The sequence below is a fragment of the Fistularia commersonii genome, chromosome 25 (assembly GCF_037954325.1).
Source record: "Fistularia commersonii isolate RoL2024-O1a breed Wild chromosome 25, RoL_Fcom_v1.0, whole genome shotgun sequence".
NCBI lineage: Eukaryota > Metazoa > Chordata > Actinopteri > Syngnathiformes > Fistulariidae > Fistularia > Fistularia commersonii.
The window spans coordinates 14,186,377-14,209,026 of NC_141308.1; the positions used below are offsets into that span (position 1 = coordinate 14,186,377).

At 55.2% G+C, this 22,650-nt stretch overlaps 2 protein-coding genes across 4 annotated transcripts; both read right to left on the reverse strand.

The window, feature by feature from the left end:
- Window positions 1-416: 416 nt before the first annotated feature.
- dnaaf11 (dynein axonemal assembly factor 11) lies at window positions 417-13,351 on the reverse strand. The gene is made up of 12 exons (XM_086173143.1): window positions 13,342-13,351; window positions 11,840-12,007; window positions 11,548-11,625; window positions 11,242-11,414; window positions 10,974-11,152; window positions 10,454-10,573; window positions 7,593-7,673; window positions 6,844-6,909; window positions 6,551-6,620; window positions 4,904-4,999; window positions 4,435-4,514; window positions 417-1,580 (listed from the first exon to the last, which is right to left on the reverse strand). The coding sequence occupies exons 1-12, from the start codon at window positions 13,349-13,351 to the stop codon at window positions 1,442-1,444; spliced, it is 1,260 nt and encodes a 419-aa protein (XP_086029269.1). The 3' UTR covers window positions 417-1,441.
- Window positions 13,352-13,712: 361 nt separating this feature from the next.
- On the reverse strand, window positions 13,713-22,548 carry LOC147219433 (uncharacterized). 3 transcript variants are annotated; one of them, XM_086172225.1, is made up of 5 exons: window positions 22,182-22,548; window positions 21,485-21,573; window positions 21,084-21,405; window positions 20,249-20,993; window positions 13,713-15,753 (listed from the first exon to the last, which is right to left on the reverse strand). In XM_086172225.1, the coding sequence occupies exons 1-5, from the start codon at window positions 22,441-22,443 to the stop codon at window positions 15,495-15,497; spliced, it is 1,677 nt and encodes a 558-aa protein (XP_086028351.1). In that variant the 5' UTR covers window positions 22,444-22,548; the 3' UTR covers window positions 13,713-15,494. The 3 variants fall into 3 exon arrangements, with proteins under 3 accessions (XP_086028351.1, XP_086028349.1, XP_086028350.1); XM_086172224.1 differs by lacking the exon at window positions 13,713-15,753 and having other exon boundaries at window positions 19,336-20,993; window positions 21,318-21,405; XM_086172223.1 differs by lacking the exons at window positions 20,249-20,993; window positions 21,084-21,405; window positions 21,485-21,573; window positions 22,182-22,548 and adding exons at window positions 17,145-17,223; window positions 17,312-17,661 and having other exon boundaries at window positions 13,713-16,405.
- Between the last annotated feature and the right edge of the window lie 102 nt (window positions 22,549-22,650).

Here is a 22,650-nt window from a genome sequence, read left to right on the forward strand (position 1 = left end):
GGCCTCGGCTCACCTGGCCGCTCAGGTGCGCCTTCACTTCCTGCTGACGTCACGGGCCGAACCATGTGTGACCCGCCCGGGTTAAGCCCCGCCCCTCGCCCTCGGTCAGCTGGTGCAGACTCCGCCCCCTGACCCGGGTCCAAGGCACTCACTGGAGCTAGCTTTAGATGCTAACATCACACCGGCTTCAAAATGACCCAGAGCAGAGTATGTGTGTGTGTGTGTGTGTGTGTGTGTGTGTGTGTGTGTGTGTGCGTGGAGGGGGAGGGGTCACTGAGCAGGGCCTCTGATTGGCCGAGGCGTTGTTTCTTTAACCTGGTCAGAGGCTGATGAATAAAAGATGGCGTCCCCTCAAGCGGAAGGAAGGAAGCAGTAACATCCTCCATTATTAACCGTCCGGAGGCGGAGCCTGGTGACATCATGGTCCCGGCCGTCAATCATCCCGTCCAGGATACACACTCTCTCTGGACACCTTTGGCTCAGAAGGAAGTTTATTTTGCTGCAGAGACACTCGAAGGTTCGAGGTTCTCAGGAGGTCTCCGGTGGCTGAGGTCCTGCTGCCGGTGATGGCGGCTCTGCTGGGACCGGCCCAGACACCGGGAGCTGAATTATTCATCTGAGGAGGGGGAGGGGGACCAACAGGGTCACGTGATCATCTACCGGGTCCAAAGAAGACAAGGAAGGAGAAGGAAAAGAAAAGGCTACTGAAGAAGGTCCTCCAGGAGGCCCCCGGGAGGACCGGCACAGAGGTGCTTCCAGGTCACACCTCATACACGGACCCTGGACCGCGGACTCGGAGGTGGAACCACCTGAGAGGTGACCTTCCGGACGCAGCCGATCAATCCCGCGGAGGACGTTTCAGCTCTCCACTTCAACTGCCCCCCAGCGCTGGTGGACAGAGAGCTCCACGGCAAAGGAGAGGCGGCGGGGCGGCGTCGGACAGGAGGAGGTCACCGCTCCGTGGTCAGGTGTTCTCTCAGGGGACCGTCGGGCGGCTTCGGCTCGTTCCGGAGGTCTTCTGCTCACGCTTTTACCAGATTCCAGTTGAGCGGGTCCATCTCCGCCGAGGTCCGGAACAAACTCGCCTCCAGGTGGTCTCCGGGGGACCTCCCCGTCCAGCCCGGCGTGCACCGCTGGCAGGAGGGCCGCTATCGATCCTTCACACAGGATGTTCCAGAGCTCCATTGATTCTGGAAGCTTCTCCCGCCTCTCCAAGGTCACGTCATGATTCAGTCTCTGATCCACAAAGTCCGGCGGCTGCGGCGTCGAGGCCTCTCCTCAGGAGGGTGGTTGTCCTCAGATGGTCGGTGGTCTGCGTCAGAAGTCTTCCCTGGTTTTGTGGACCTCCTTGCAGATGTCTGAGCATGTGGTGAGTCCCCGGTCCTCTCCAGTAGCCTCCAGGTGTTCCACCCTCGAGCCTCGGCGGTCCGGGCTGAAGGTCTTAAATGAGGGGGGGGACGTCGGGGTCGTCCACGAAGGTCCGGCAGCCGTGGCCGCAGGGCTCGGCCCGGGGCAGGGGCAGAACCTGGATCTGGGTGCCGCTGGACCCCACCTCCAGGACCTCAGGAGCCTGCTGGATTCTGTGGAGAGAAAAAACAAAATGGCAGGAGAAGCAGAAAGCAGGTCACCAACCCTCAACAGACCAAATCTCAACACACACACACACACACACACACACACACACACACACACACAGGGTCGGAGGTGGGTGGAGAAGGGCAGAAGAACCTCAGAGTGAGGCCTCAGCCTCCACCCGCTCTCCTCCAGGTCTTCGGACTGCTTCTTCTCAGCCTGCGCCGATCATGATGTCCGACCTCCCGGGCTCTTGCTAGAAGGTTAAGGGAAGTTTGGAGTTGACGTCCTTTCTTCTGTCCCTGAAGGTCCTCTTCCCAGGAGGCGGTGGAACCCCGAGGAACGAGGCGGCGGCTAATGGAGCGCTAACCAGATCAGCGGCATCTGCTGAGCGTCTGGAGCGGGTTGCGGGTGATGTCACAGGTGGGACTGTAATCCTATCAGCCAGGAGAAGAACCAGACTCGGAGGAGCCCCCCCGCCCCCCCACGTCCGAGACCAGGAGGATCTACTGACACCTCGTGGTCCAGACTCAGTAGAAGCTGTCAGCGGACGGCGGCGGCGGGGGTTCGTTTCCTCCCTGTGGGTAAATTTATCCCCGCCGCGGCGCGGGCAGGTGAGGCCGGCGCTCGGCTCCGCCAGATGGATGGGGTCATTAGCCCGCAGCACCTCCGCTAATGCCCTCCTCGGGCGGGGAGGGGCAACATGGCTGCCTGTAATGGATCACCGGCAGCAGAGACCCCCCAGCTCATTATATCTCACAGGTAATGGCTGCCATCGGGGCAGTAACGCCTTATTACCCGCGCCATAATGACACTGATAAGTGCAAATGCTGCAATATTGATAAGTCATTTGTTTGGGGGGGGGGGGGGGGGGGGCTGGTGTGTAAACACACATGATCTAATCAGTCCTGAGGGACATCTGGAAGGGGTTACTGCTTTACGAGCAGAAGGAGACCCAGGTTTGATTAGACGTCGTGGTCGGTTTACTGTCATTTGGATGAACTGTGTGTTAACAAGTGTGTAATAACTGTGTGTGCATGGAAAGCCACACTGGTACGGCGGCGAGGAATCACTAGAGGCCGTCATGTGATGGTTGTCGTTCAGAGGTAAGCGGAGAACCTATTGATCGATCGGTAAACTTATCAGGGGCCAGTGGACGCGGGGCCACCGCCGGTTAACACTGCTTTATTGATTATCTGCTGTTTGTTCTCGCCTGGATACGCTGGAAAGTTACCTTTGTGCCTAAAGCGCGCACACACACACACACACAACAGTGACTGCAAAGCCGTGAGCCCTGGACAGAGCGTTGTCCTTGCTGTTGACTTCTGAGGCCACTCAGGAAGCCACGCCATCATCGCCACCTTCCAGCGGATGACGGTCCGTCTGATGACACGGTTGGTGCTGAATATTGAGTTTGTACACCAGCCGGGTCAAAGGTCGCCCCTAATCAAGTCCACACAGTGCAGTAACTGTCACCTTGGTGTGTGTGTGAGGGGGGGGTGCAGGTTAGCATCTTTATGTTTAATATGGAGGTGCAGGGTGGAGCCTCTGTGTGATGAGGCTGGCTGGAGGACAAGCTTCTCACTGTTGTGAGAAGTGCTAATGCTAATGACCACAGCAATAATGACGACGACGATGATGATGATGATGATGATGATGATGATGATGATGATGATGCTGAAAATGATGACGAGCTGCTGCAGGCAGAGAGTCGTTGAAGTGTCTGCCGAGCACCGGGGAGGGTTAATGTGATCATTAGGAGGCGAGGACCAACTGAGCCTCTGCTCCGGGGCTCTGGGTGAGACGACCTTCCTGGCTGGAGAGGAGGCCAAACTCGGGTCGCTCCAGAATAAGAGCGCATGTGGGAGGAGAACATGTAGCTCAGTGGTGGAACACATGCTTCACATGTATGAGGTCCTGGGTTCAATCCCCAGCATCTCCACTGTAAGTGGCTTTGGATAAATGACTATTCTACGGAGAATGTCAGCCAGGCCAAAAATTAAAAACACCACCCTCCAGTCCTGTTAGCACCAACAGGTTAGCATGCCGCTAATTACAAAGTGCTCCTCAGAGGACGGACGCAGACGTCCTACCTCATCTTATCATGTCCGCGAGGTGGGGGGGCAAGGGGCGGGTTTAACCGGAAAGGTCATCTGATCGATCACCCTGTCACTCGCACCTGCAGTCTTCCATGCACCTGACCTCCTGACTGTTCTTGGACTGTGGGAGGAAGAACCTGGAGAGAAGCCTGGCAGAAGAACCTGGAGACCATGCAGAGAACCAAATCTCCTGCCTGTTTCCAAAGCAGGACTTCCCTCTGTGCCACTATGATGCTACTGCCTGAAGCATGGTGCAGCACCGCCCCCTGTTCCTGGTCCTCTGTATCCTCCATGGCGCATGATTCTTCCTCTACCCTCCATCTTGCATCCTCCGTGTGAAAGTGAAAGTGAGGCTGGGGAGAATCCTCTCCCGGTGTGATGCCTCAAGGTTATCTGCTGCCGTTAGCGGTGGGGGTGTGCTATCATGGCTGCAGGTGATGGGGGATGTTTAATGTGCAGCGGGCGGTGTAATGAGGGTGTCGCGGGCCGGGTGCCACACGGGGCCCGGCTGCAACGCCGCTACCTCAACTTTATAATGTTCTGCTAGAAGAACAGAACACAGAAGAACCGGCCCGCGTCATGTGGAAACAAGCTGTTGGCCTCCTGAAGGTGAGACTCAGCAGGCGGAGACCTCCCTCCTGCTGGCTAGCTTAGCATGTAGACTAGCAGCCTGTGTTAGCTAAGCGCTCCACTGCAGATGTAGCTTTTAAACGCAAACACAACACCACTTTCCCTACGTCCCTACGTTATTCTGGGCGTTTACCTCCTGGCGTCCTCGGGCGGGCCTCTGCGTTTGGGCGGCGGACGCCGGACGGCCTGGGTGATCTTGATTTCACCTTGAGCCTGAGGAGACAGCAGAGGCAGAGGAAGGCTCAGCCGCGGTCCTGGTGCAGGGGGATTAGCGGAGCCGCAGCGTCAGCATCCTGGTCTTAGCAGGACCATCGACCATCGGGCGCTGAGACACGCGGCCCCCGCAGGGAGTCTATACCCTCCTGACGTTCAGGTTTCGCAGTAGCTTTGGAGGCCGGGTGGGTTTGCGTCTCCGGCTCCGCGGCAGCCGTTTTATCTTCTTCTGTCGTCCTCACCACGCCGTTACCACCACGACGTCACCGCTCGACATCGCGGGCGACCTTACCCGGGCTCGGACCGGACATCTCCTCAAACCTCCCCGAACCTCCGCCCCGTTCCTCCCCGTCTTACTTCGTGTGGCGCTCAGACAGGAAGTGGCGTACCCTGGGCATGGCGAGGAGCAGGTGCCCGGTGGTTTGGGACCTCTGGGCCGTGGAGCTGTCGGGCTTCACTTCGGCGGGCAGGACCAACTGAAACACCTGCGGAGTAAATTATTCACCGCTGTAATTACAGAGATTAATGCCTGAGGTGGCGGCGGCGAGGTCGGCGTGTCACATGACTCTCATCTCTCACAGCTCTTTTTATAGAAGCACTTTCCTGAGAAGATTTGGGCAGCCGGACCAGAATAGCTCCGAACCAGAGGGTGGTGGCAATCAATCAGCGGGAGGGTGGCGGGGGGTGAGACCCTGTGACGGCCACCATCTTTTTAATGGCTGAGGGGGCAGTTTGAGGGGACGCCGCGCTGCCGGGAGGCGGGGAGGACTCCCGGGCGACCTCGACCCGCCGAGGCCGCCGGAGGTGACGACGGTGAGCGACGTGAGGGGACCCGCCCCCTCGGCGCCCCTGCGGCCCATATTTGATGTACCACTGCATAAATCAGCATCCAATCAAATCCCCCCGACATAAAAACGGCCATAAATCCCGTGACTCTCCGGACGCCGGCGCCCAAACGGAGCGGCCGCCTGCTCAGGTTGTAATTGGTTTGCTGAGAAGTTAAAAAAAGGGGGGAGCAGGGGGATAAACAGCGCGGCGTGGATTTACAGGCGTTTAATCAGCCTTAAAGGTCGGCAGCGCTGCTCGCTGGAGATTAGGAGGGGCTCCCGGTGCCAACGGGGGGGGCAATCACAGAACACCCATTTATGAACCATCAGGACCAAACCCCTATCTACAGACCAATGCAGAGGACATAAACAGGAAGAGGAATAAGACCGGGGCGTGCAAGGAGAGGAAGGAGCCATACTTTTGGAAAGCGGAAGACAAAAATAGAGCTGATATTAATGGAATAGTCGGGTGTAAAAGTGTAATAAATGTGGCGTAAGGCGTCCCCGCGGCCCCACGGAAATGGTTCCGCGTCCTGAATCTCATATCCTGTGTTTGCGGACGGTCTGAGCATGGAGATGAAGCATGGTCTCCATCGCCAGGCGGCTCCTTCGGATGAAACCCCCCCCTCCCCGGTTGGCGGTCGGGCCGTGGAGCAGCAGGCGACGCGGGCCGTCCGTCCTCGGCCGGGGCATCCTCCTCGTCCAGCCGCTATCTGACCCCCCGCAGGCTCGTCATCTTCATCCCCGTCGTGACGCTTCTCTCTGAAATCTACCCGTCACCTCCGTCTTCACCGTCACTCGGCAGCTGACTCATCATCCAGCACCTCCTCGTCCAGGCGCCGCCCTCTGTCGGTGGAGCTCTTCATCCTCGTGGACCCAGTGAAGGCTGCCGCCTCCTCCTCTTCCTCCTGGAGGAACAGCAGCTCGGCTCTGATCCTCAAGTACGGGCTGCTCCCACACGGCGACCTTTGACCTCAGAGTCCCGCGCTCACGTCAGGCTAGATGTGTCCGACCCTGGAAATGTCATTTCTGGACGTGGCTCTCGGGTCTGCGGACCGAGAGTTAGCGCTCGCCTCCATACATGCTGGAGGTGCGGATCCAGACAGCTTGGCCGTCCCCTGAGCCTCAGATACTTCTCAAACATCTGCTGCCGAAATGTGAGTCGGCGTGTCCTTCAGAAGATGAAAAAGGGAGAACGCTCCGGTCTACCTTTCCTTTGACGCTCACTCGGACGTACGTGGGCTGGACGTCCACATCCATCAAGGAGGTGTCCAGGTGCCTGCAGGGACAGGAAGTCAGAGAGCAGGGGTCACGACCTTTGCTTCTTCTGCCATTTCCTATTTGATTGGTCCAACGCCGCCTGGACCAACCTAATGTGTTCAGTTTCCTGAAGAACCTGAAGGTTCACACTCACACACTAGCGCTGGAAAAAGAGTGATTAAAGACACACACACACACACACACACACACACACAGGCCTCTATCGCCTGCAGCAGTCCTACCTGAAGACAGCCAGGTCCAGCACAATCCTGTTGTTCTCCTCATCCTCGGTCAGACAGAAGTCCAGCCTGGAGGTTCACATGCACACACATATTCGGCATCATAAAAACACCCGGCTGCAGGGTGACACTGGATCAGGAGAGTGCACTGAACTTTTATAACCAGAAGGTAATGACCAATGTGTCACCAAATGTATGGGTGTATGATTGTGTTTGTGTGTGTGTGTGTGTGTATGCGCGCACGCGTACATCATTGAGCTAGTACATGCGTCAATCAAGATGCCTGTTTGGCGTTTCGAGTGTGTGTGCGTGTGTGTGTGTGTGTGTGTGTGTGTGTGTGTGTGTGTGTGTGTGTGTTGACACTGACATATTGTGTTTCTCAGTGTTGTAGAGAGCGAGCTAGCGGTAGTGTTTCCTCCTGCGTGCTGATGCACAGTGATATTTCAACCGGGCTCTGCTGACTGCGTGTCCTCGCTTCGGGTTACAAATTAAATCAGCGGCAGTGTGAGGCCGTGAGGCCGTGACCCGCGGCCTCGCCGTGATAGAAACCTCCGGCCGACGGAGTGAAACGCTGCTGAAGGCCACCGACGCACCAATCACACGCCGGTAACGCAAGCCGGCTTCTACCTGCCCCAATGCCCCAGCAGGACAAATGGCGGGAAAACAGACACACAGTTTCTGCAACTAAATCATAGCAGCTAGTGGGTGTGTGTCTGTGTGTGTGTGTGTATGTGTGAGCACCAGCATCATACTTAGGCTCATTCACATTCAAGACTCGTCCATCAGCTGTTATCAGGGTCCTCGGGGTCTTTGGCTTCTTCACTTTCTCCCTGCTAAGCGACACCAAATCATTAGGTTAGTGTGTGTGTGTGTGTGTGTGTGTGTGTGTCTGACAGATGACAGTCACACTTATGGTGTCTGAGGGGTGAAGGAGAGGATCACACTTCCTACAAGAACTTTTAGATGTACATGACATATCCAACACACAAAGAGCCAGTGTGTGACCTCCAGCAGAGATATTGACAATGGAAGAGCAGATCTTTGGCAAACCCGTCTCGTTGACGGACAGCAGCTGATGGTTAGCCATGCTAACTGTCAGGCTAAACCCAGATGTCAGCCGTTGTGTTTCTGTCTCTGCAGTCGTCCATGCGTTCATTCATTCCTGGTCCAAAAGCGTTGGAGGTCTGCTCGTGGAGGGTGTCTGGAGGTGTGATGGTGACTGGGTGAATGGAGCCGGTGATGTGATAACAAGCGGCACTTATTGGATCCGCTGAGTTAACCTGATCACTTAAACCAACATGCTCCTCCTTGATGTGTCGCTGCTTCCTGCTTCCTGCGCCCTGTCAGTGAGCAGGGGGGAGGGGTGCCTGGAGGTGTGTGTGTGTGTGTGTGTGTGTGTGAGACAGCCGAAGCATACACAGGTCATGTGATCCCTGCAGAGACCTGGCGATGGCTTTAAGTGGCCGTGGAGCCTTGTGGTTAGAGGAGGCACTAACACTTCCTGGGTTGATGCTTCCATTACTGCTGCGGCCCTCACAGGGGGAGCAGGGGGAGCGGGAGGAGCAGGGGTATTGATGCTGGGGCTGCTTGGTTATTCAGGGTAAATAATGACGTGATATTATTTTGTTAATGATTGGTAGGTGTGTTTACATCTCTTTAAGATGCTGGTTCAAACCACAGCCTCACCTGACTAGATAAACCTGACTGACCCGACCAGCGCCGACCAACCCGACCTGACGCGACCGGACCCGGCCGAATCCCTAAGAGTTCTGACAACACCAAGCGGAACCTTCTGCCTTTTAGGCTTTCCTAAAAATGAGCAAAGTATCAGCAGAACAGTGGAAAGAACCTCGGAGTCAGAACCGAGCAGCTCCCTGAGGTCACGGTTCTTCACACACTGATTGATATCCTCGTTGCCCCGGCTACGTGCAGGAAGTCCATAAACTCCGGAGGTCGGCCGGAGTCGGGCTGACAGCGAGCCGGGACGGTCTTCGGGACCGGGAGCCGCGGGCCGGCCCGGCGGGAGCGCCGAGGAGGCGGGTCCGGGCTCGCCTGAGCCGGAATGACAGAGGACGGCGTCCTCGGGTCAGACGGGGTCTCCGCTCTGGAGAACCTCGTCCTAGAACTTGTTCTCATTCACAGGGGAGAAGGAACGTCCGTCAACCCGCGGACTCAAAGAGACATCAGCCCTGACAGACGAGGAGCACCATCACCTCAGACAGCTCTGCTACACAACTGTACCGCAGGGGCACACACACACACACACACACACACACACACACACACACACACAAATGCACAGGCACAGACACAAAGCCACTGTGCACATACACACACACCCAGTGCACACACACACACAAGCAGTACACACATACAAATGCACAGACAAACACACAAAACCCGTGCGCACATACACACACACACAGTGCAAATATAAGCAGACACGCACGCAAGTGCCTTCACACACACACAGACAGTGTGTGGGAGGGGAGGGGGTTCATGTGTTCCTCCTCCAGGATGATGGAGTAGTGAGGAGAAGAGCTCCTCATGCAGGGACGCTGGCTTGATGTTACTCTGACGGTGCCCTCAGCAACCCTTGGGAAGTCTTCCTGATCAGAAGCTTGTCAGATGTTCGATGGAAGTGTCCGTCAAAGTGAAAAGATGACAGAAGGTGAGGACCTTCAGGGTTCTGCGGGAGGTTCCACCATGAGCTTGTCCTCATTGACATCGGCACCAAGGAGAGCCTCCATCAGCTTTGACTCAGAGGAGCTGCTCTGCAGGACAGTTCCTTTGCCCTCCTTCTGGACACTTCCAGGAACCTGAAGAACTTCAAATCCAGACGGACCTTTCTGTGACGTGATGGTTTCAGGACCTTCACAGGCTGGTCTGAGAGCTCAGACCATGTCCTCCGCTCTCAGCAGATCCTCCACCTTGCCCCGGTGAGTGTGAGAGATGTTTTCATGGCAGCAGACCTTTGACCTCCTGCTGTGTAAGTCAGGCCAGGTTATTTGCAGCCACCTCCTCAGCCACCTCAGGCCCATAAACCAACCTCCTCCCGCGCAAACGGACAATCATCGGACGCCGACTCGGCGCCGCACGTCCCCGCCGCCGGCGTCTCCCCGGGCCAATCGCGGCGTGGGTCGTTACGGTGATGGATTGATCGGCTCCAGATCACCTGTGGCCTCAGCACATTCCAGGATCAATAGTGATGAAATATGACAGGAAGGACGTTATTGATCCTGGAGAACTTTAGACTTCAAACTCCTAAACCCACGCCGCCTCCTGCGGGCATTGGAGCGTCTCCACGGAGACCGGGTTTGACGGACAGCCGTCAAAGGCGGGACGGCGGGTCTTCTGCCGATCCACAGCGGGGACGCTCCGCTTCGGTGTCGCCAGGCAGGAAGTGAAGAACCCCGAGCGGCGGTCCTGTGGTGGTGCTGACACCTAGTGGTCAGCATGAGGAACCATGCCTGTGTCTGGAGCGTCTCAACTCAGCAGACGGTTGAGGAAAGAAGTGTGTTGGCGGAATGTTCAAACAGGAGAACGCCGGGCTGCGGAACCACGACGAGACCAGAGCGTTCTACAGTGGGTCCGGCTGGGAGGGTGAACTTACTTCTCCTGAGTCCTGCGTTTGTCCTCCAAGTGGCGATGGGCCTCCAGACGAGACTCCGGGGTGAAAGAACAAGGGCTTTGCCAAAACCGCTGCTCCTCCTCCTCCTCCGACCTTTGACCCCTGCACCATGACAAAGCAGGACAAGCAGATGATCTTCCAAACTAGAACCGGAGAACCTGCAGGAGGTCATTGAAGGGCCTGACCTGAAGTTAAACCTCTCAGAGCACGAAACCTCTTCACCTTCTGTTACCAAAGTAACAATATCATAACAATAGCACTTTCAACTTGCAAAATAAATATTTTATTGCCTGTTCATATATTGTATAGTTATTTTATTGTATATTGTATATCTGTATATTTTACATATATTGTCTATTTTATACAGTTTTATATTTGTATTGTCCAGGACTACAGATGGAAATTAGCTATGAGCTATAATCTGGTACAAACATCTCTGCCTCTGTGCTTAATGTATTTTTACACTGTCCTAATAAACTTCTAAACAAACAAACAAACAAACCTCTGACGGTCGCTCTCCTCCTGGACGTCGTCCTCCTGGTTCCTCAGCATCTCCTCCCTGTCCTTGGCCCTCCTCCTCAGATACTCCCCCTCCTCCTCAGCGACGCACCTCCTGAGCTCCTCCTCCCCCTGCAGGGCCTGGATCCTCTCCGACCGGCTCACCTCCGTCCCGTCCAGACTCTGAGGAGGAACCGCCAGATGTTAGGCCCCGGCCTCATGGAGAGAAGTTCTACGTGAACGTCCTTCCTGGAGGTGCTGTGGAGGCTCACCCGGAGCTGAGGCAGCGTCGCCACCACAAAGCGGCGGTAGCCCGAGAAGTCGGTGCAGGGGTTGCCCACCAGGAAGAGCTCCCTCAGGTGGATGTTGGTCCTCAGGCTCTCCACGCTGCTCAGCTGGCCCACAAAGTTCACCGTCAGGTCCAACTTGCGGAGGCTCTCGCATCCTGAACCCAGGAGGAGCGGCGAAGGCGGCTTCATCAGCAAGCCAGAACGTGGCCGACACCGGTCGAGGAGGACCCACGTCCTGGCTCCTCCTGGTTTAAAACCGTAAAGGATCGAGACAAAGCGGAACCTGACCTTCGAGGTTCTCGATGACTTCGATGTTGTTCAAGGCCAGATTCAAGTACTCCAGCTTCTTCAGGCGTCCCAGGTTCTCTGAGCCAGGCAGGGTTAAACATGGCGGAGGGGAGAGGGAGAGGTACGGGATTACTCGGTCGGCCAACACGATCGCATCCGATCCTCCCCGACCGGAAGCTTTGATTGGCAGGAGGACCGAGGCTCATCGAGAAGCTGCCACGTTGGCGTCACCTCGCAGGGTGACCGGTCGAATACCCGAGGGAGAAGAGTAAGATGGGATGACAGCCCTCACCGATCCTGGGAATGAGGTTGTTCTGCAGGTAGAGGATCCTCAGGTCCCTGCACCATCTGTCCAGGTGCTCGATCTTCTCGATGTCTTGCTGGTGCAACGAAACCTCCTCCAGGGAGAACATCTCGCCGTCGTTGTGTTCGGCCCGCCGGCGAACCATGTCCTCTGTGACTGGAGGAGAAGCAGACGTGCCGTCAGATGGATCAGACTGAGGTGGTCCTCCTTCTCATCACGCAATCACCAATGACGGCCAATCATCTGCCTCCATCCCACCCTCACCTCTCACACCACCTCCGGCACGTTCTCATCCGTAAACCTCCTCTCTTGACCTCAGCGTCCTTCAACCGAGATCATCCCCGTCCCTCCTGTGTCCATGTCCAAACCATCTCGGTGGGACTTTATCTCCAGAACATCTACCATGTGCTGTCCCTCTGATGGACTCCTTCCTGATCCACTCCGTCCTCCTCACTCCCAAAGAGGAACCTCCACATCTTCATCTCTGCTGCCTCCAGCCATGCCTCCTGTCTTCTCCTCAGTGTCTCCAAAGCGGACACCATGCCACCGCCCACCAACATCTTCTCCACCTTTCCTTCCAGCCTTCCTCCACCTCTTCTCCACCCTCCTCGTCGCTCTGGACTGCTAATCCTCAGTACTTCACCCTCCCGCCTTGGTCTCCTCACACACATGGATCTCCTGTCTTTCTGCAGCTGACCTTCCCTCTTCTCATGTCAATAAACTAATCCGGGTGTGGACAACATGTGACTCTGGGCTTCGTTACATCAGTCTTCTCAGAGATGCTCGGTGTCCTGGAGATGCTCAGGGTTTATACTTGCAGATTAAGACATGACACCGTGAAGTTCTCCCCTTTACTTTTCCACTCCTGTCATGCTTTGTCCTCCTAATTGCAAAGAACATCTTGCATGTCTCTGTTGGCTCTGCCTTCATTTTTAGAAAGAACATCTCGCCTCTTAAGCACTTCTCCCCTTCCCCCCCCATGGCAAGAGTTGCTGTATCTTAACACCAGCGCCAGTGGGCTTTTGAAAGTTTTATAAAACATAAAAGAAAGACCACCTGGGATGAATTAATGATAAAATGAAGTCAACAGTGGAACTTCAGCCCCCAAAACGAAGCTAAGAAGTCTCCGGTTCTCCAAACCGGGGTGCGCAAATAGAACCGCCGTTACGGTGCGGCACTGTAGCACCGTAGTGTTCCGTGCAAAGCGCAACTCAATTCTTAATAATCCTGTGAGAAACATTCAAAAACATGACATTTTAACTTCTTCTCTCACACACACACACACCGGAGAAGGTGTCAAAACGTGAAAGTAGGACGTGTCCGGGCTAAAGAAGACGTTTGGCCGTGCTAGCAGCGAAGCTAGCTCGGACCCGGTAAATGTACCGGTCCCGGCCCGCTGTGGAACCGTCCGGAACTCCCGCCCGGCTGGCAGATTTATACAACCATCATTAAAAAAAACACACACAATTTACTTCTTAGTCGACACTTACTGAACACCATCTTGCTCTTGTGTTGTCGTCCGTTGCCGTGGAAACCAAGCCGGCGCAGTGTTAACGCGCACCCGGAAACAACGGCTGAGGTGGGGGAAAAAAAAGTGCGCCGTCACGGCCTGGAGGTTAGCAAGCTAGTTACCTAGCAGCTAGGAGGACCGTCGAGGTTTGAGATAATTTACGACGATATCACGATTAAAAATGATTATTTTAAAGAAAATCCTATAAACTACAGAGTTATAAGGCAAGACCCGACGTGGAAGATAGTTGTTGACAAAAAAATAATAATAATAAAGCCGGGAAAATGTAATGAAACGAACAGACGAAAACCCGAGAAAGTGGACAGGAAGTTAGCAAGAACACACCGGAACTGAGAAAGCTTTATTTTGTTTTTATTTATTTGTCATTTTATCTTTTAATTAAACATAAATAGTATAAACAGATAAACATATATACAAACAAGCATGGCAAGGTAGAATCTAATGTCAATAAATCAACAGGGGATGAAGAAGCAAAGGACATGAGGACATTGGTTCTGTGTGTGATCACTTAAGCGTACAAGTTAACAGTGTTAAAGGTTTGTGAGAAATGTTTAATGCTAGAAGAAAAAGAAAATAAAGGAAAACAGATAAATAAATAATTAGAAAAAATAAAATCAAATAAAAACAATAATAAAGTGCAAGGAGAATATAATGTGTATTTGACTTGGCGGTTCACAAGGAATCTCAGGCATCAAACTGTATATTTTTTGGTTTTTGGATTTTTCCACAAGTTTTAAGGAATTTTTATATAATTCGAAATTGTTTATAAAGAACTTAAAATTGGGAGAACATTTTTGCATTCTGTTTTTGTGAATGAAGAACTTGGCCAGGCCTAAAATAACATTGACACAGAGTTCATCTGTTATGTTGCTTAAAATTAAACCAAATGTTATATCATCTCTTAAGAAGGAAACTGGTGACAATGGAAATTTGTTTTTAACCCATTTTTGAGTTTTAGCCCAAAAGCCCTGTACTTTTTCTTATGAGAAAAATATATGGTCAGTGGTTTCAATGTTGTCTTCACAAAATGTACAAATATTATCTTCAAAATTTAAGCGTACCCTCAATAATTCCTTAGATTGGTAGATGTCATTCATAATTTAGAAGTGGGTCTCTTTTGCCTCGGGGGGTATGGGTAGAGTCAGATACATAGTTCGCAGCGTGGCAATCGATTCCTTATCAAATTTATTTCAAATATTATTTTTGTTTGGACGTCCAGGGAATAAGTTTCCTGTGAAACATTTCCTAATAAAGCAGTTGCAGCACTTTCTGTCCAGAATTGAGATTCCCTGGAGTGATAGTCGGGGTAACTGTGGTTGTACGGTTCAGTGTGTCATTATATTTTTGGTCAGGAATACAAATTGTCAAGGCAGTGCGTTTCGTAACTTTATGAAATCTAATATGGGAGGGTTAAATCTGTGTTTAGTACAGAATTGTTTATGGTCTAGAATAGTGCCATTGTCATCTATCAAGTCAATTATTGACCATATACCTTTCTCAAACCATTCCTTGTAAAATAAGAGATTTGTTGCCATGCAGTACATATCTACTGTTCCATATGATTTTACCGTGTGGCGAGAAATTGTGTACATATATCATTTTCTCAGAAAACTTTATTTAAACATGCAGAGCTGACGGGGAACTTCCGCCTCGGTGTTTGTAGTTTTTAACTCAACCTCTGCTTTACTTTTTCTAAAATCATTTTTAAATCAAAGAAAACGCTCATTGTCTCATAAGAAAACAACATGTTTACAGAAAGAAGAAGTGATTATGATTATTTTCAATTACTGTGAAACTAATCACGGGTTTTTGTATCAGAAATTTCACACAAACCTGAGGGCCAAAGATCTGATGGGAAAGAAAGAAAACAGTTCACACCACACAACAACAACAACAAAAAGAAAAAAGACAATCGACAGGACCAGTGACACATCTTGAAACAAAGCGTAAAAATATGTCATTGTCAAAAGCGGGAGCTGCAAAAGAGCACTGGTTAAATTTAGCCTGTGAGAGTAATTCATCAAAACCTCTGCAATTTGGTCACTCGCTCCTGAGCTAAACAGTCCTCCGTTCCCATGGCGACGCGTCCCACGTCCCACGGGGGGGTTTCTGTCAGGCGTCCGGGTGACACTTCTTCATGTGCAGTTTCAGGCTGTACTTGACGATGAAGGTGCGGGAGCAGACGGCGCAGGCGTACGGCCGCTCGCCGGAGTGGATGATCAGGTGGGACTTCAGGTGCGCCGACTGCGTGAACTTCTTGCCGCACTGGCTGCAGCTGAAGGGACGCTCGCCCGTGTGGATGCGCATGTGCACGTCCAGGTTCTGCGAGGTGGCGTAGGTCTTGTTGCAGACGCCGCACACGAAGCGTCGGCTCTTCCCCGCGGCGTTGCAGCCCCGCGGCGCCGCCGCCGTCGTCATGGCCGCCCCCGCCTGGTCCCTGAACATCAAGCTCACGCCGTCGCCGTCCTCGTACTCGAAGGCGGAGTTGCTGCCCTCGGACAGCTGGCAGTCTGACGGCGTGGCGCCCGACACGCTGACCACCTTCAGCCCGAAGGCGTCGCCGTCCACCACGTCTTCGCTCTGCTGAAACGGCAGGAACGGCGCGCTGGTCTTGGTCATCTTGCTCCACGCCGGGTTGAGGTCCAGCTCGCCGCTGCTGGTGGAGCACTGGGTCTCCGGCAGGCCGCCGCCGCCGAAGTAAGCCGGCGGCGGCGGCGGCCTGCCGCACATGGAGGGGAGCGGCGTGCAGTCCTGGTGCATCAGGTGGACGCCCGCGTCCAGCTGGGCGCCATAGCAACAGCCCGCCTCGCCGGCGTCCACGTGGTCGATGTGGGCGGAGCAGCCCGGCTCGCTGCGAGGAGAGTCCAGTGTGTACACCACCTTGGCTTTGGCCTGGAGGACCTGCACCTCCTCCTCCTCCTCCTCCTCCTCCTCCCCGGGCCACGGCCTCTTCGTCACCTGAGGGGCTGCAGGAGACGAGGCGTCCTCTCCAGCCGCCGCCGCCGCCGCCGCCGCCGCCTCCCCTGAACAGGACAGACCAGAAGGTTTCAGACTCCCCCTGCTTGAAGCCCACAAAAGCACCAACAGTCAAGCAGAAGTCAGGAGAGCATCCAGACTCCACACGTGGACGGAAACACGTCCCGGCAGGACGACGTGAAGGTGGTCCGCAGCCAATCACAGCTGGTGCTGGGCCGAGGGGCGGGGCTTAACCCGGCCGGGCCACCTGTCAATCATCTGACCTTCCCGCAGACGGACACGCTAAGAGTCTTCCCTGGACACACTGACTGTTTGTGGACTGAAGGTGGAGAACCCGGAGAACCTCAGCCTCTCCTCGGTCACAACCTTCTGATAGCTGTCTGTCAAACAGGTTCCTCCTTGTAGAACCTGCTCTGCTCTCAGGTTCTAGCCGTGAAGGCCACGGTTCCTCATCTCTCCCTGAACCTCATGTTCTCACCAGCTCCTGGACCTCACCTCCTGGTCCTCCTCCCTGGACCTCACTTCCTGGTCCCCCACCCTGGACCTCACCTCCTGGTCCTCCTCCCTGGACCTCACCTCCTGGTCCCCCACCCTGGACCTCAGCTCCTCCTCCACCTCCCTGGACCTCAACTCCTGGTCCACCTCCTGGTCCCCCACCATGGGCCTCACCTCCTGGTCCACCTTCTGGTCCCCCACCATGGACCTCACCTCCTGGTCCACCTTCTGGTCCCCCACCCTGGACCTCACCTCCTGGTCCACCTCCTGGTCCCCCACCCTGGAGCTCACCTCCTGGTCCTCCTCCAGCTCCCTGGAAGGTCCCCTCGCAGTCCGAGTCTTCATCTTTGATGAGAACCACGTCTGGAAGCTGCGGAGAAGCGGCAGACAGATCAGCGGGAGTCTGAGGAGCCTGAGTAGAACCCGGAGCGGGTCCGGAGGTCTTGCAGCCCGGTCACCTCAGGTCTGTCCGCCGCGGCCGCCGCCGCCGCCGCCGCCGCCGCGTCCCGGATGACGATGGACTCGATGAGCCGGAGCTTCTCCTTGAGGTGTGTGTTCTCCCGGCGGCTGCGGCCCAGCTCGGCCTGCAGCGCGGCGGCTCCCTGCTCCACCAGCCGGCAGACCTCCGCCACCGCCGCCTGCGTCAGCGCCGCCATGACGGCGGACAGCTGCTCCCGGAGCGCCGCGCCCGCCAGCGCAGACATCCGCACCGCAACGCACCGCAACGCACCGCACCGAGGACACGCGTGGACGGGCTGCGCGAACCGCGGGCTCCGGAGCTGGACGCGCACAATGGAGCCGCCACTTCCGGTCCGATGCCCACTTCCGGCCTTCACAGTAAAAGAGCGCCGAAGGAAACGGACGCTTTATTTCCTCTTTCTTTCTATTCTAGTAAATCTTCTGCACGGATGAAGGGAATAAAAAGGAAAAGCCTGGTTCTCCCGCACACGCGTGGAGAAAAGATGTTTGCTGTGTGTTTTGGGGGTCGCGGGGAGTTTTCTGGGTGTGGTTTTGGGGTGCAAGGACTTCCGGGGGTTTGTTTGGACCTGGACTGGAGTCGCAACAGTGAGTTGTGTTGCGGGTTTTTGTGTCTGCGACCAACAACAGCTACTCACACGCATTCTGAATACACAAACATACACATGCAAAAAATTAAAGTTCATTATTTTCCATAATGTAATGATAAAAATGAAACTTTCATATATTTTCCGTATTTACTGAGGAAAACTTGATGTGCTCAGAGATGTTATATATATCGTAGCGTTTTAGTTTTAGGGAAAACACAGGAAACAAGCGTCAACTTAAACCCCGACATTCGTGACTCACTGCAATATTTAAATATATGAGGTATATTTTGTGTATTTATTGAGGAAAACTTGATGTGCTTAGAGATATTTTTTTAGTTTAGGGAAAACACCTGGCTGACGGTAAAGCGTCCGTTTCATAAGAACCAGAAGTCCTTGCACCCCAAAACACACCCACAAAATTCTCGGCGACCCCCGAAAACACACAGAAAACAAGCATCAATATAAACCCCGACATTCGTGACTCGCTGCAATATTTATGTATATGCGGAATGTTTTGTGTATTTATTGAGGAAAACTTGTATACATACCAGTATATATATATATATATATTTACATGGATTTGTGATGAGGAAAACTTGCTTACATACCAGTTATAAATATATACACACACACACGCACACACACACACACACACGTATCCATATAAGAATAAGAATAAGTACAACTTTATTTATCCCGAAGGTAATTGTTGTGCCAGAGTTTCAAGTAAAACATAGCAATAATAAATAATAGTAGGAAGGTGGGAGAATAAGAAATACAAATAAAACCATAAAGTGTCAAAGTCAAGGCTATAAAGTGTTTTAAGGCCTTAAAAAGTACAAAGATTTGAATATTCACATCAAAAAAAAAAGAAATTGACATACAGCAGGTCCAGGGTTTTATTGTCTCTAGTTTTGCAAATGTGCTAATATAAAGACATGTTGTATATTTACCGAGGCAAACGTTATATATATACAAGTTTTACATCAATATCTATCTGTATCTACCAGACCTGGTAGATACAGAACCACATCCGGCCTGTTTTGCTTTTTTATCCGCCCCTCCAAACTATTTTCTTTGAATAGTTTCAATCGCTATTAAATTTAGAAACTCGTTTTCTCCTTGTGTTTCATTTTGTCTGGATGATGACGTACAAGATAATGTCGGTACATTCATACGATCATTCATGTAAAATGGCAAAAAAATGTAACTATTTAAATTGCAATTTTCATTTTGTTCAATTTAATGATACCTAGTTGGCCCGCGCATAAAATGAAATAAGAAACGTGTCCCGCCGCTCCAAATAATTCTGTTTATAATGTATTTATTGAGGTCAGGTGCCATTCCTTCATTCATGCAGCACGTCTATTGTTATTATTATTATTATTATTATTGACAAAGCAGCACAAATATGATTGTATGATAATAATAATATACTTTATTGAGTGAATCAGAGTTGTGTGTGAGACAGACTGAAGTAACATCAACAGCAGGTCGGCTGTCGATCACAGCGTCCGCGGGAACGAAGGAACCGGACGGGCGACGCAGAACCCCAGCGGAACCGGAAGGTTCTGTTTCACGGCGGGTCTTTGCTTCAGGTCGCCTCCTCCGTGCAGCGGAGAGCTTCCTCCAGGTTTCCACGCTCCTCCGGGTTCTCGAGCTTCTCCTCCAGCGAGACGGCGTGCGTTCCTGCAGCGGGCCCGCCAAAGGTCAGCGGCCGGGCTGCACCATCTTCTGCCCGGCGACAGGAAGCCAATCCTCTGATTGGCTGACCGCTTCCTCCGCATTGACTTCTCCTGTACGTCACCATGGCAACAGGCGCCTCGGTGTAAATGCAGCGACGAGGATGCCGAGGCCTCCGGAGACGCCGGAGGATTCCTCCGGGTCGTCTTCTCCGTCCAAATCCCACTTCCTGTCTACGCGGCGCCCTCTAGTGGCGGCGCTGCTCAGAACGGAGGACTTGTTTGCGGACAGGAAGCAGGACCAGGGAGGAGCGGAAGTCAAGCAAGCGCTTCAATATCGCCGAGAAACTCTTTCACAGCCGAACACGGGTTCCGGCGAGGAGGTCGGGTCCCGAGCGCCGCCTCGCCAACAACTGCAAACAACGGCGCCGTTAAATCCAGTGAAGATCTGGGAGCTGCGGGGACGTGACCCGCCCGCCCGCCCGCCCGCCAGGCGGCGCCGCAGGTCCCTGAGGGCCACGTCCAGGCGAGCTCCATCAGCAGGTTCTGAGACGTCCAGATAAGGACCACACCTGAACGCCAGACAACCGGCGCTCGATTTGAGTCACTTCCTGCGTGTCAGTGCGGTGCGGCGGCGGCGGCGTGCTCGGGCGGGTGGTGCTTGTGCAGGTGGATCCTCAGGTTCTGCTTGCCGGCGAACCTCTTCCCGCAGTGCTGGCAGGCGAAGGGCCGCTCGCCGGTGTGCACGCTCTGGTGCGTCTTCAGGTGGCCCGCCTGCGTGAAGCGCTTGCCGCACTGGGCGCAGCTGTACGGCCGCTCGCCGGTGTGCACGCGCACGTGCGTCTCAAGGCTGCGCGCCGACGTGAAGCACTTCCCGCAGTAGCTGCAGACGAAGCGGCGTGCGCGGCGCCCGGGGTCCAGCTGCTCCAGGCGGGCCAGGCCCAGGCCCAGGGCCAGCGGGAAGCCGCCGCCGCCGCCGCCAGGGTCGGACGCCTTGTCCTCCAGGAACGGCGGCCTGGACGGGGGCAGCAGCCCCGACAGCCCGGGCCCCGCCCACGACGGGCACGGGTCCGGGTCCGGGTCGAAGGGGGCGGGGCCTAACAGAGACCCGCCTCTGTGAAGGTCGCAGGAGGAGGCGGGGCTTCCCGCTCCGAGGACGAAGGGCTTGCTGTCCGCCGCCGAGGCCTCGCAGTCCGACTCCGAGGCCAGATCGAACACGCCGTCCGCGCCGCCGCCTCCCGTCGGACCGGGCGACCCCGAGGGGCTGCGGGACTCCCGGAGCTCCGCCCCCTCCACCACGCCACCGCCGCCATCACACTCCCAAGAAGAGGCGACCATCATCAACCCCGACGGGCCTTCGTCGCTGTCCTCCTCCGGAAGCACCTCCGTCCCTGCACACACACACACACACACCTGTGTGACCGTCTGCAGACCTGCGTCCTCATTGGTGGACGCCCTGTGACATCATCGCATGCAGGGACCTGGAACTGCACCCTCCACCATGTCAGATGATGTCACCAGGGTCCATCCTGGACCTCCAGCCCCCCCGCCGCCACCGTTCACCCTCTCATCCACACATCCGGGCGGCGCAGGATCTCCGCCGAACCCCCGGCACGTGATGGAGACCATGGAGCTCCGCGCCGAGGCGAGGGTTCGAGCGAGGACCTCCTTCCTGCGCCGCCCGGCGCTCCTCCGTTCCTCTGGGATCTTCTCACCGTGGTCGCCGTCGTCCGTCTTCCCCGCGTGGACCTCCTCCTTGACCAGAACCAGGTCGTGGTCGTGGGGCTCGTAGGCCGCGGCCTCCTGCGGGAGGACAAACATGGCGTCAGGACTCGTCCCGTCTCTCTGAGACCTCCTCCCGCAGTCCAAAGCCCCCGCTGACCTTCAGGCCGGCGTGAAGCTCCTCCGGCTCCGGCGCCGGCCGTCTCCTCCGGCCCCCGGGACCCTTGGACCTCCTGGCAGAGACTCCACCTGAGCAGAAGAGGACGCCTTCATCGCACCGCTTTCAATCCGAGCGACTCGTTTTTAACAGCCATTTGTTTCGATCCTATTTATTGGCTTTTCTGTCACCATGGCGACCAGAAGGGATGACTCTACAAAACCGCTGCCGGGAGGAGAGCGAGAACCGCCGAATAATATTTCCTGTGGGGGATGATCGGCGCGGGAAACACCCGCGTCCGTCGTTAGACTTCAGCCCGCTGCGTTCGGCTGATAAAAGTTTACAAGATAAAACTGGACGGAAAGGGAAGGCGCGTTGTCACGGCTCACTGCGCCGATCCTTAAATCAAGAGATTTCCGAGCGGAGTTCTGTATGAGGGGAACCCTTCGCCCCCGTCCCGTGTCAGGTGACCCCCCCCTCGCCCGTCCGGACCTTCTCTCCTCCCGGATCTTCATCCCGTTAAGGAACCGGTCGGGAGTATTTTTCCGACACCGGCGACCGGTTTCCTCCCCGCCTCCCACCGGCGTCCACCTTCCCCGACTCGTTAAATCACGCCTTTTCCCAACGGAGTTCGCAACGGAGCGCCTCCGCCGGCGTGGGGGGCCTCCCCGTTGCCACCGGCAACCGAACCGGGACTCACCGTCGGCGGGGCCCCCGAGCGGCGGCGGGCCACCGGGGCCACCGGGGCCCCCGGGCACGCCGGGCACGCCGGGCGCCACCACGGTCTCGATGAGCCTGAGCTTCCGGCGCAGCGCGTCGTTCTCGCTGCGGCTGCGGGAAAGCTGCAGCCGCAGCGCGGCGGTGCTCTGCTCCAGCAGCCCGCTGATCTCCGCCACCGCCGCGCGGCTCAGCGCGTCCATGATGGCCGCCAGCTGCGAGCGGAACGCCGGGAACGCCGTCATGGCGGCGGGAGGCCGGAAGCGGACGGAGGAGGACGGACGGACGGCGGCGGCGGCGGCGGCGGTGTTGTTGTTGTTGCACGGCGGGCCTCCTCGTGCGCTGTGCACGGTCACTTCCGCTCGCGAGCCTTCACAATAAAAGCCCCCCGCCGGGACACGCGCACCGTGCACGTTAGAACCGGAAGCGGAGGGGGGGGGGCAGAAAGAGCG

Coding starts and splice junctions, on each gene's coding strand:
- dnaaf11 (XM_086173143.1), bottom strand. Junction 11,153..11,241: donor CGACGCTGCCTCAGCTCCGG/GTGAGCCTCCAC, acceptor GTTCCTCCTCAG/AGTCTGGACGGGACGGAGGT. Junction 5,000..6,550: donor GAGTGAGCGTCAAAGGAAAG/GTAGACCGGAGC, acceptor TTTACTCCGCAG/GTGTTTCAGTTGGTCCTGCC.
- LOC147219433 (XM_086172225.1), bottom strand. CDS start 22,443: ATGACGGCGTTCCCGGCGTTCCGCTCGCAGCTGGCGGCCATCATGGAC. Junction 21,406..21,484: donor AGCTTCACGCCGGCCTGAAG/GTCAGCGGGGGC, acceptor GTCCTCCCGCAG/GAGGCCGCGGCCTACGAGCC. Junction 20,994..21,083: donor GGTGGAGGGTGCAGTTCCAG/GTCCCTGCATGC, acceptor GTGTGTGTGCAG/GGACGGAGGTGCTTCCGGAG.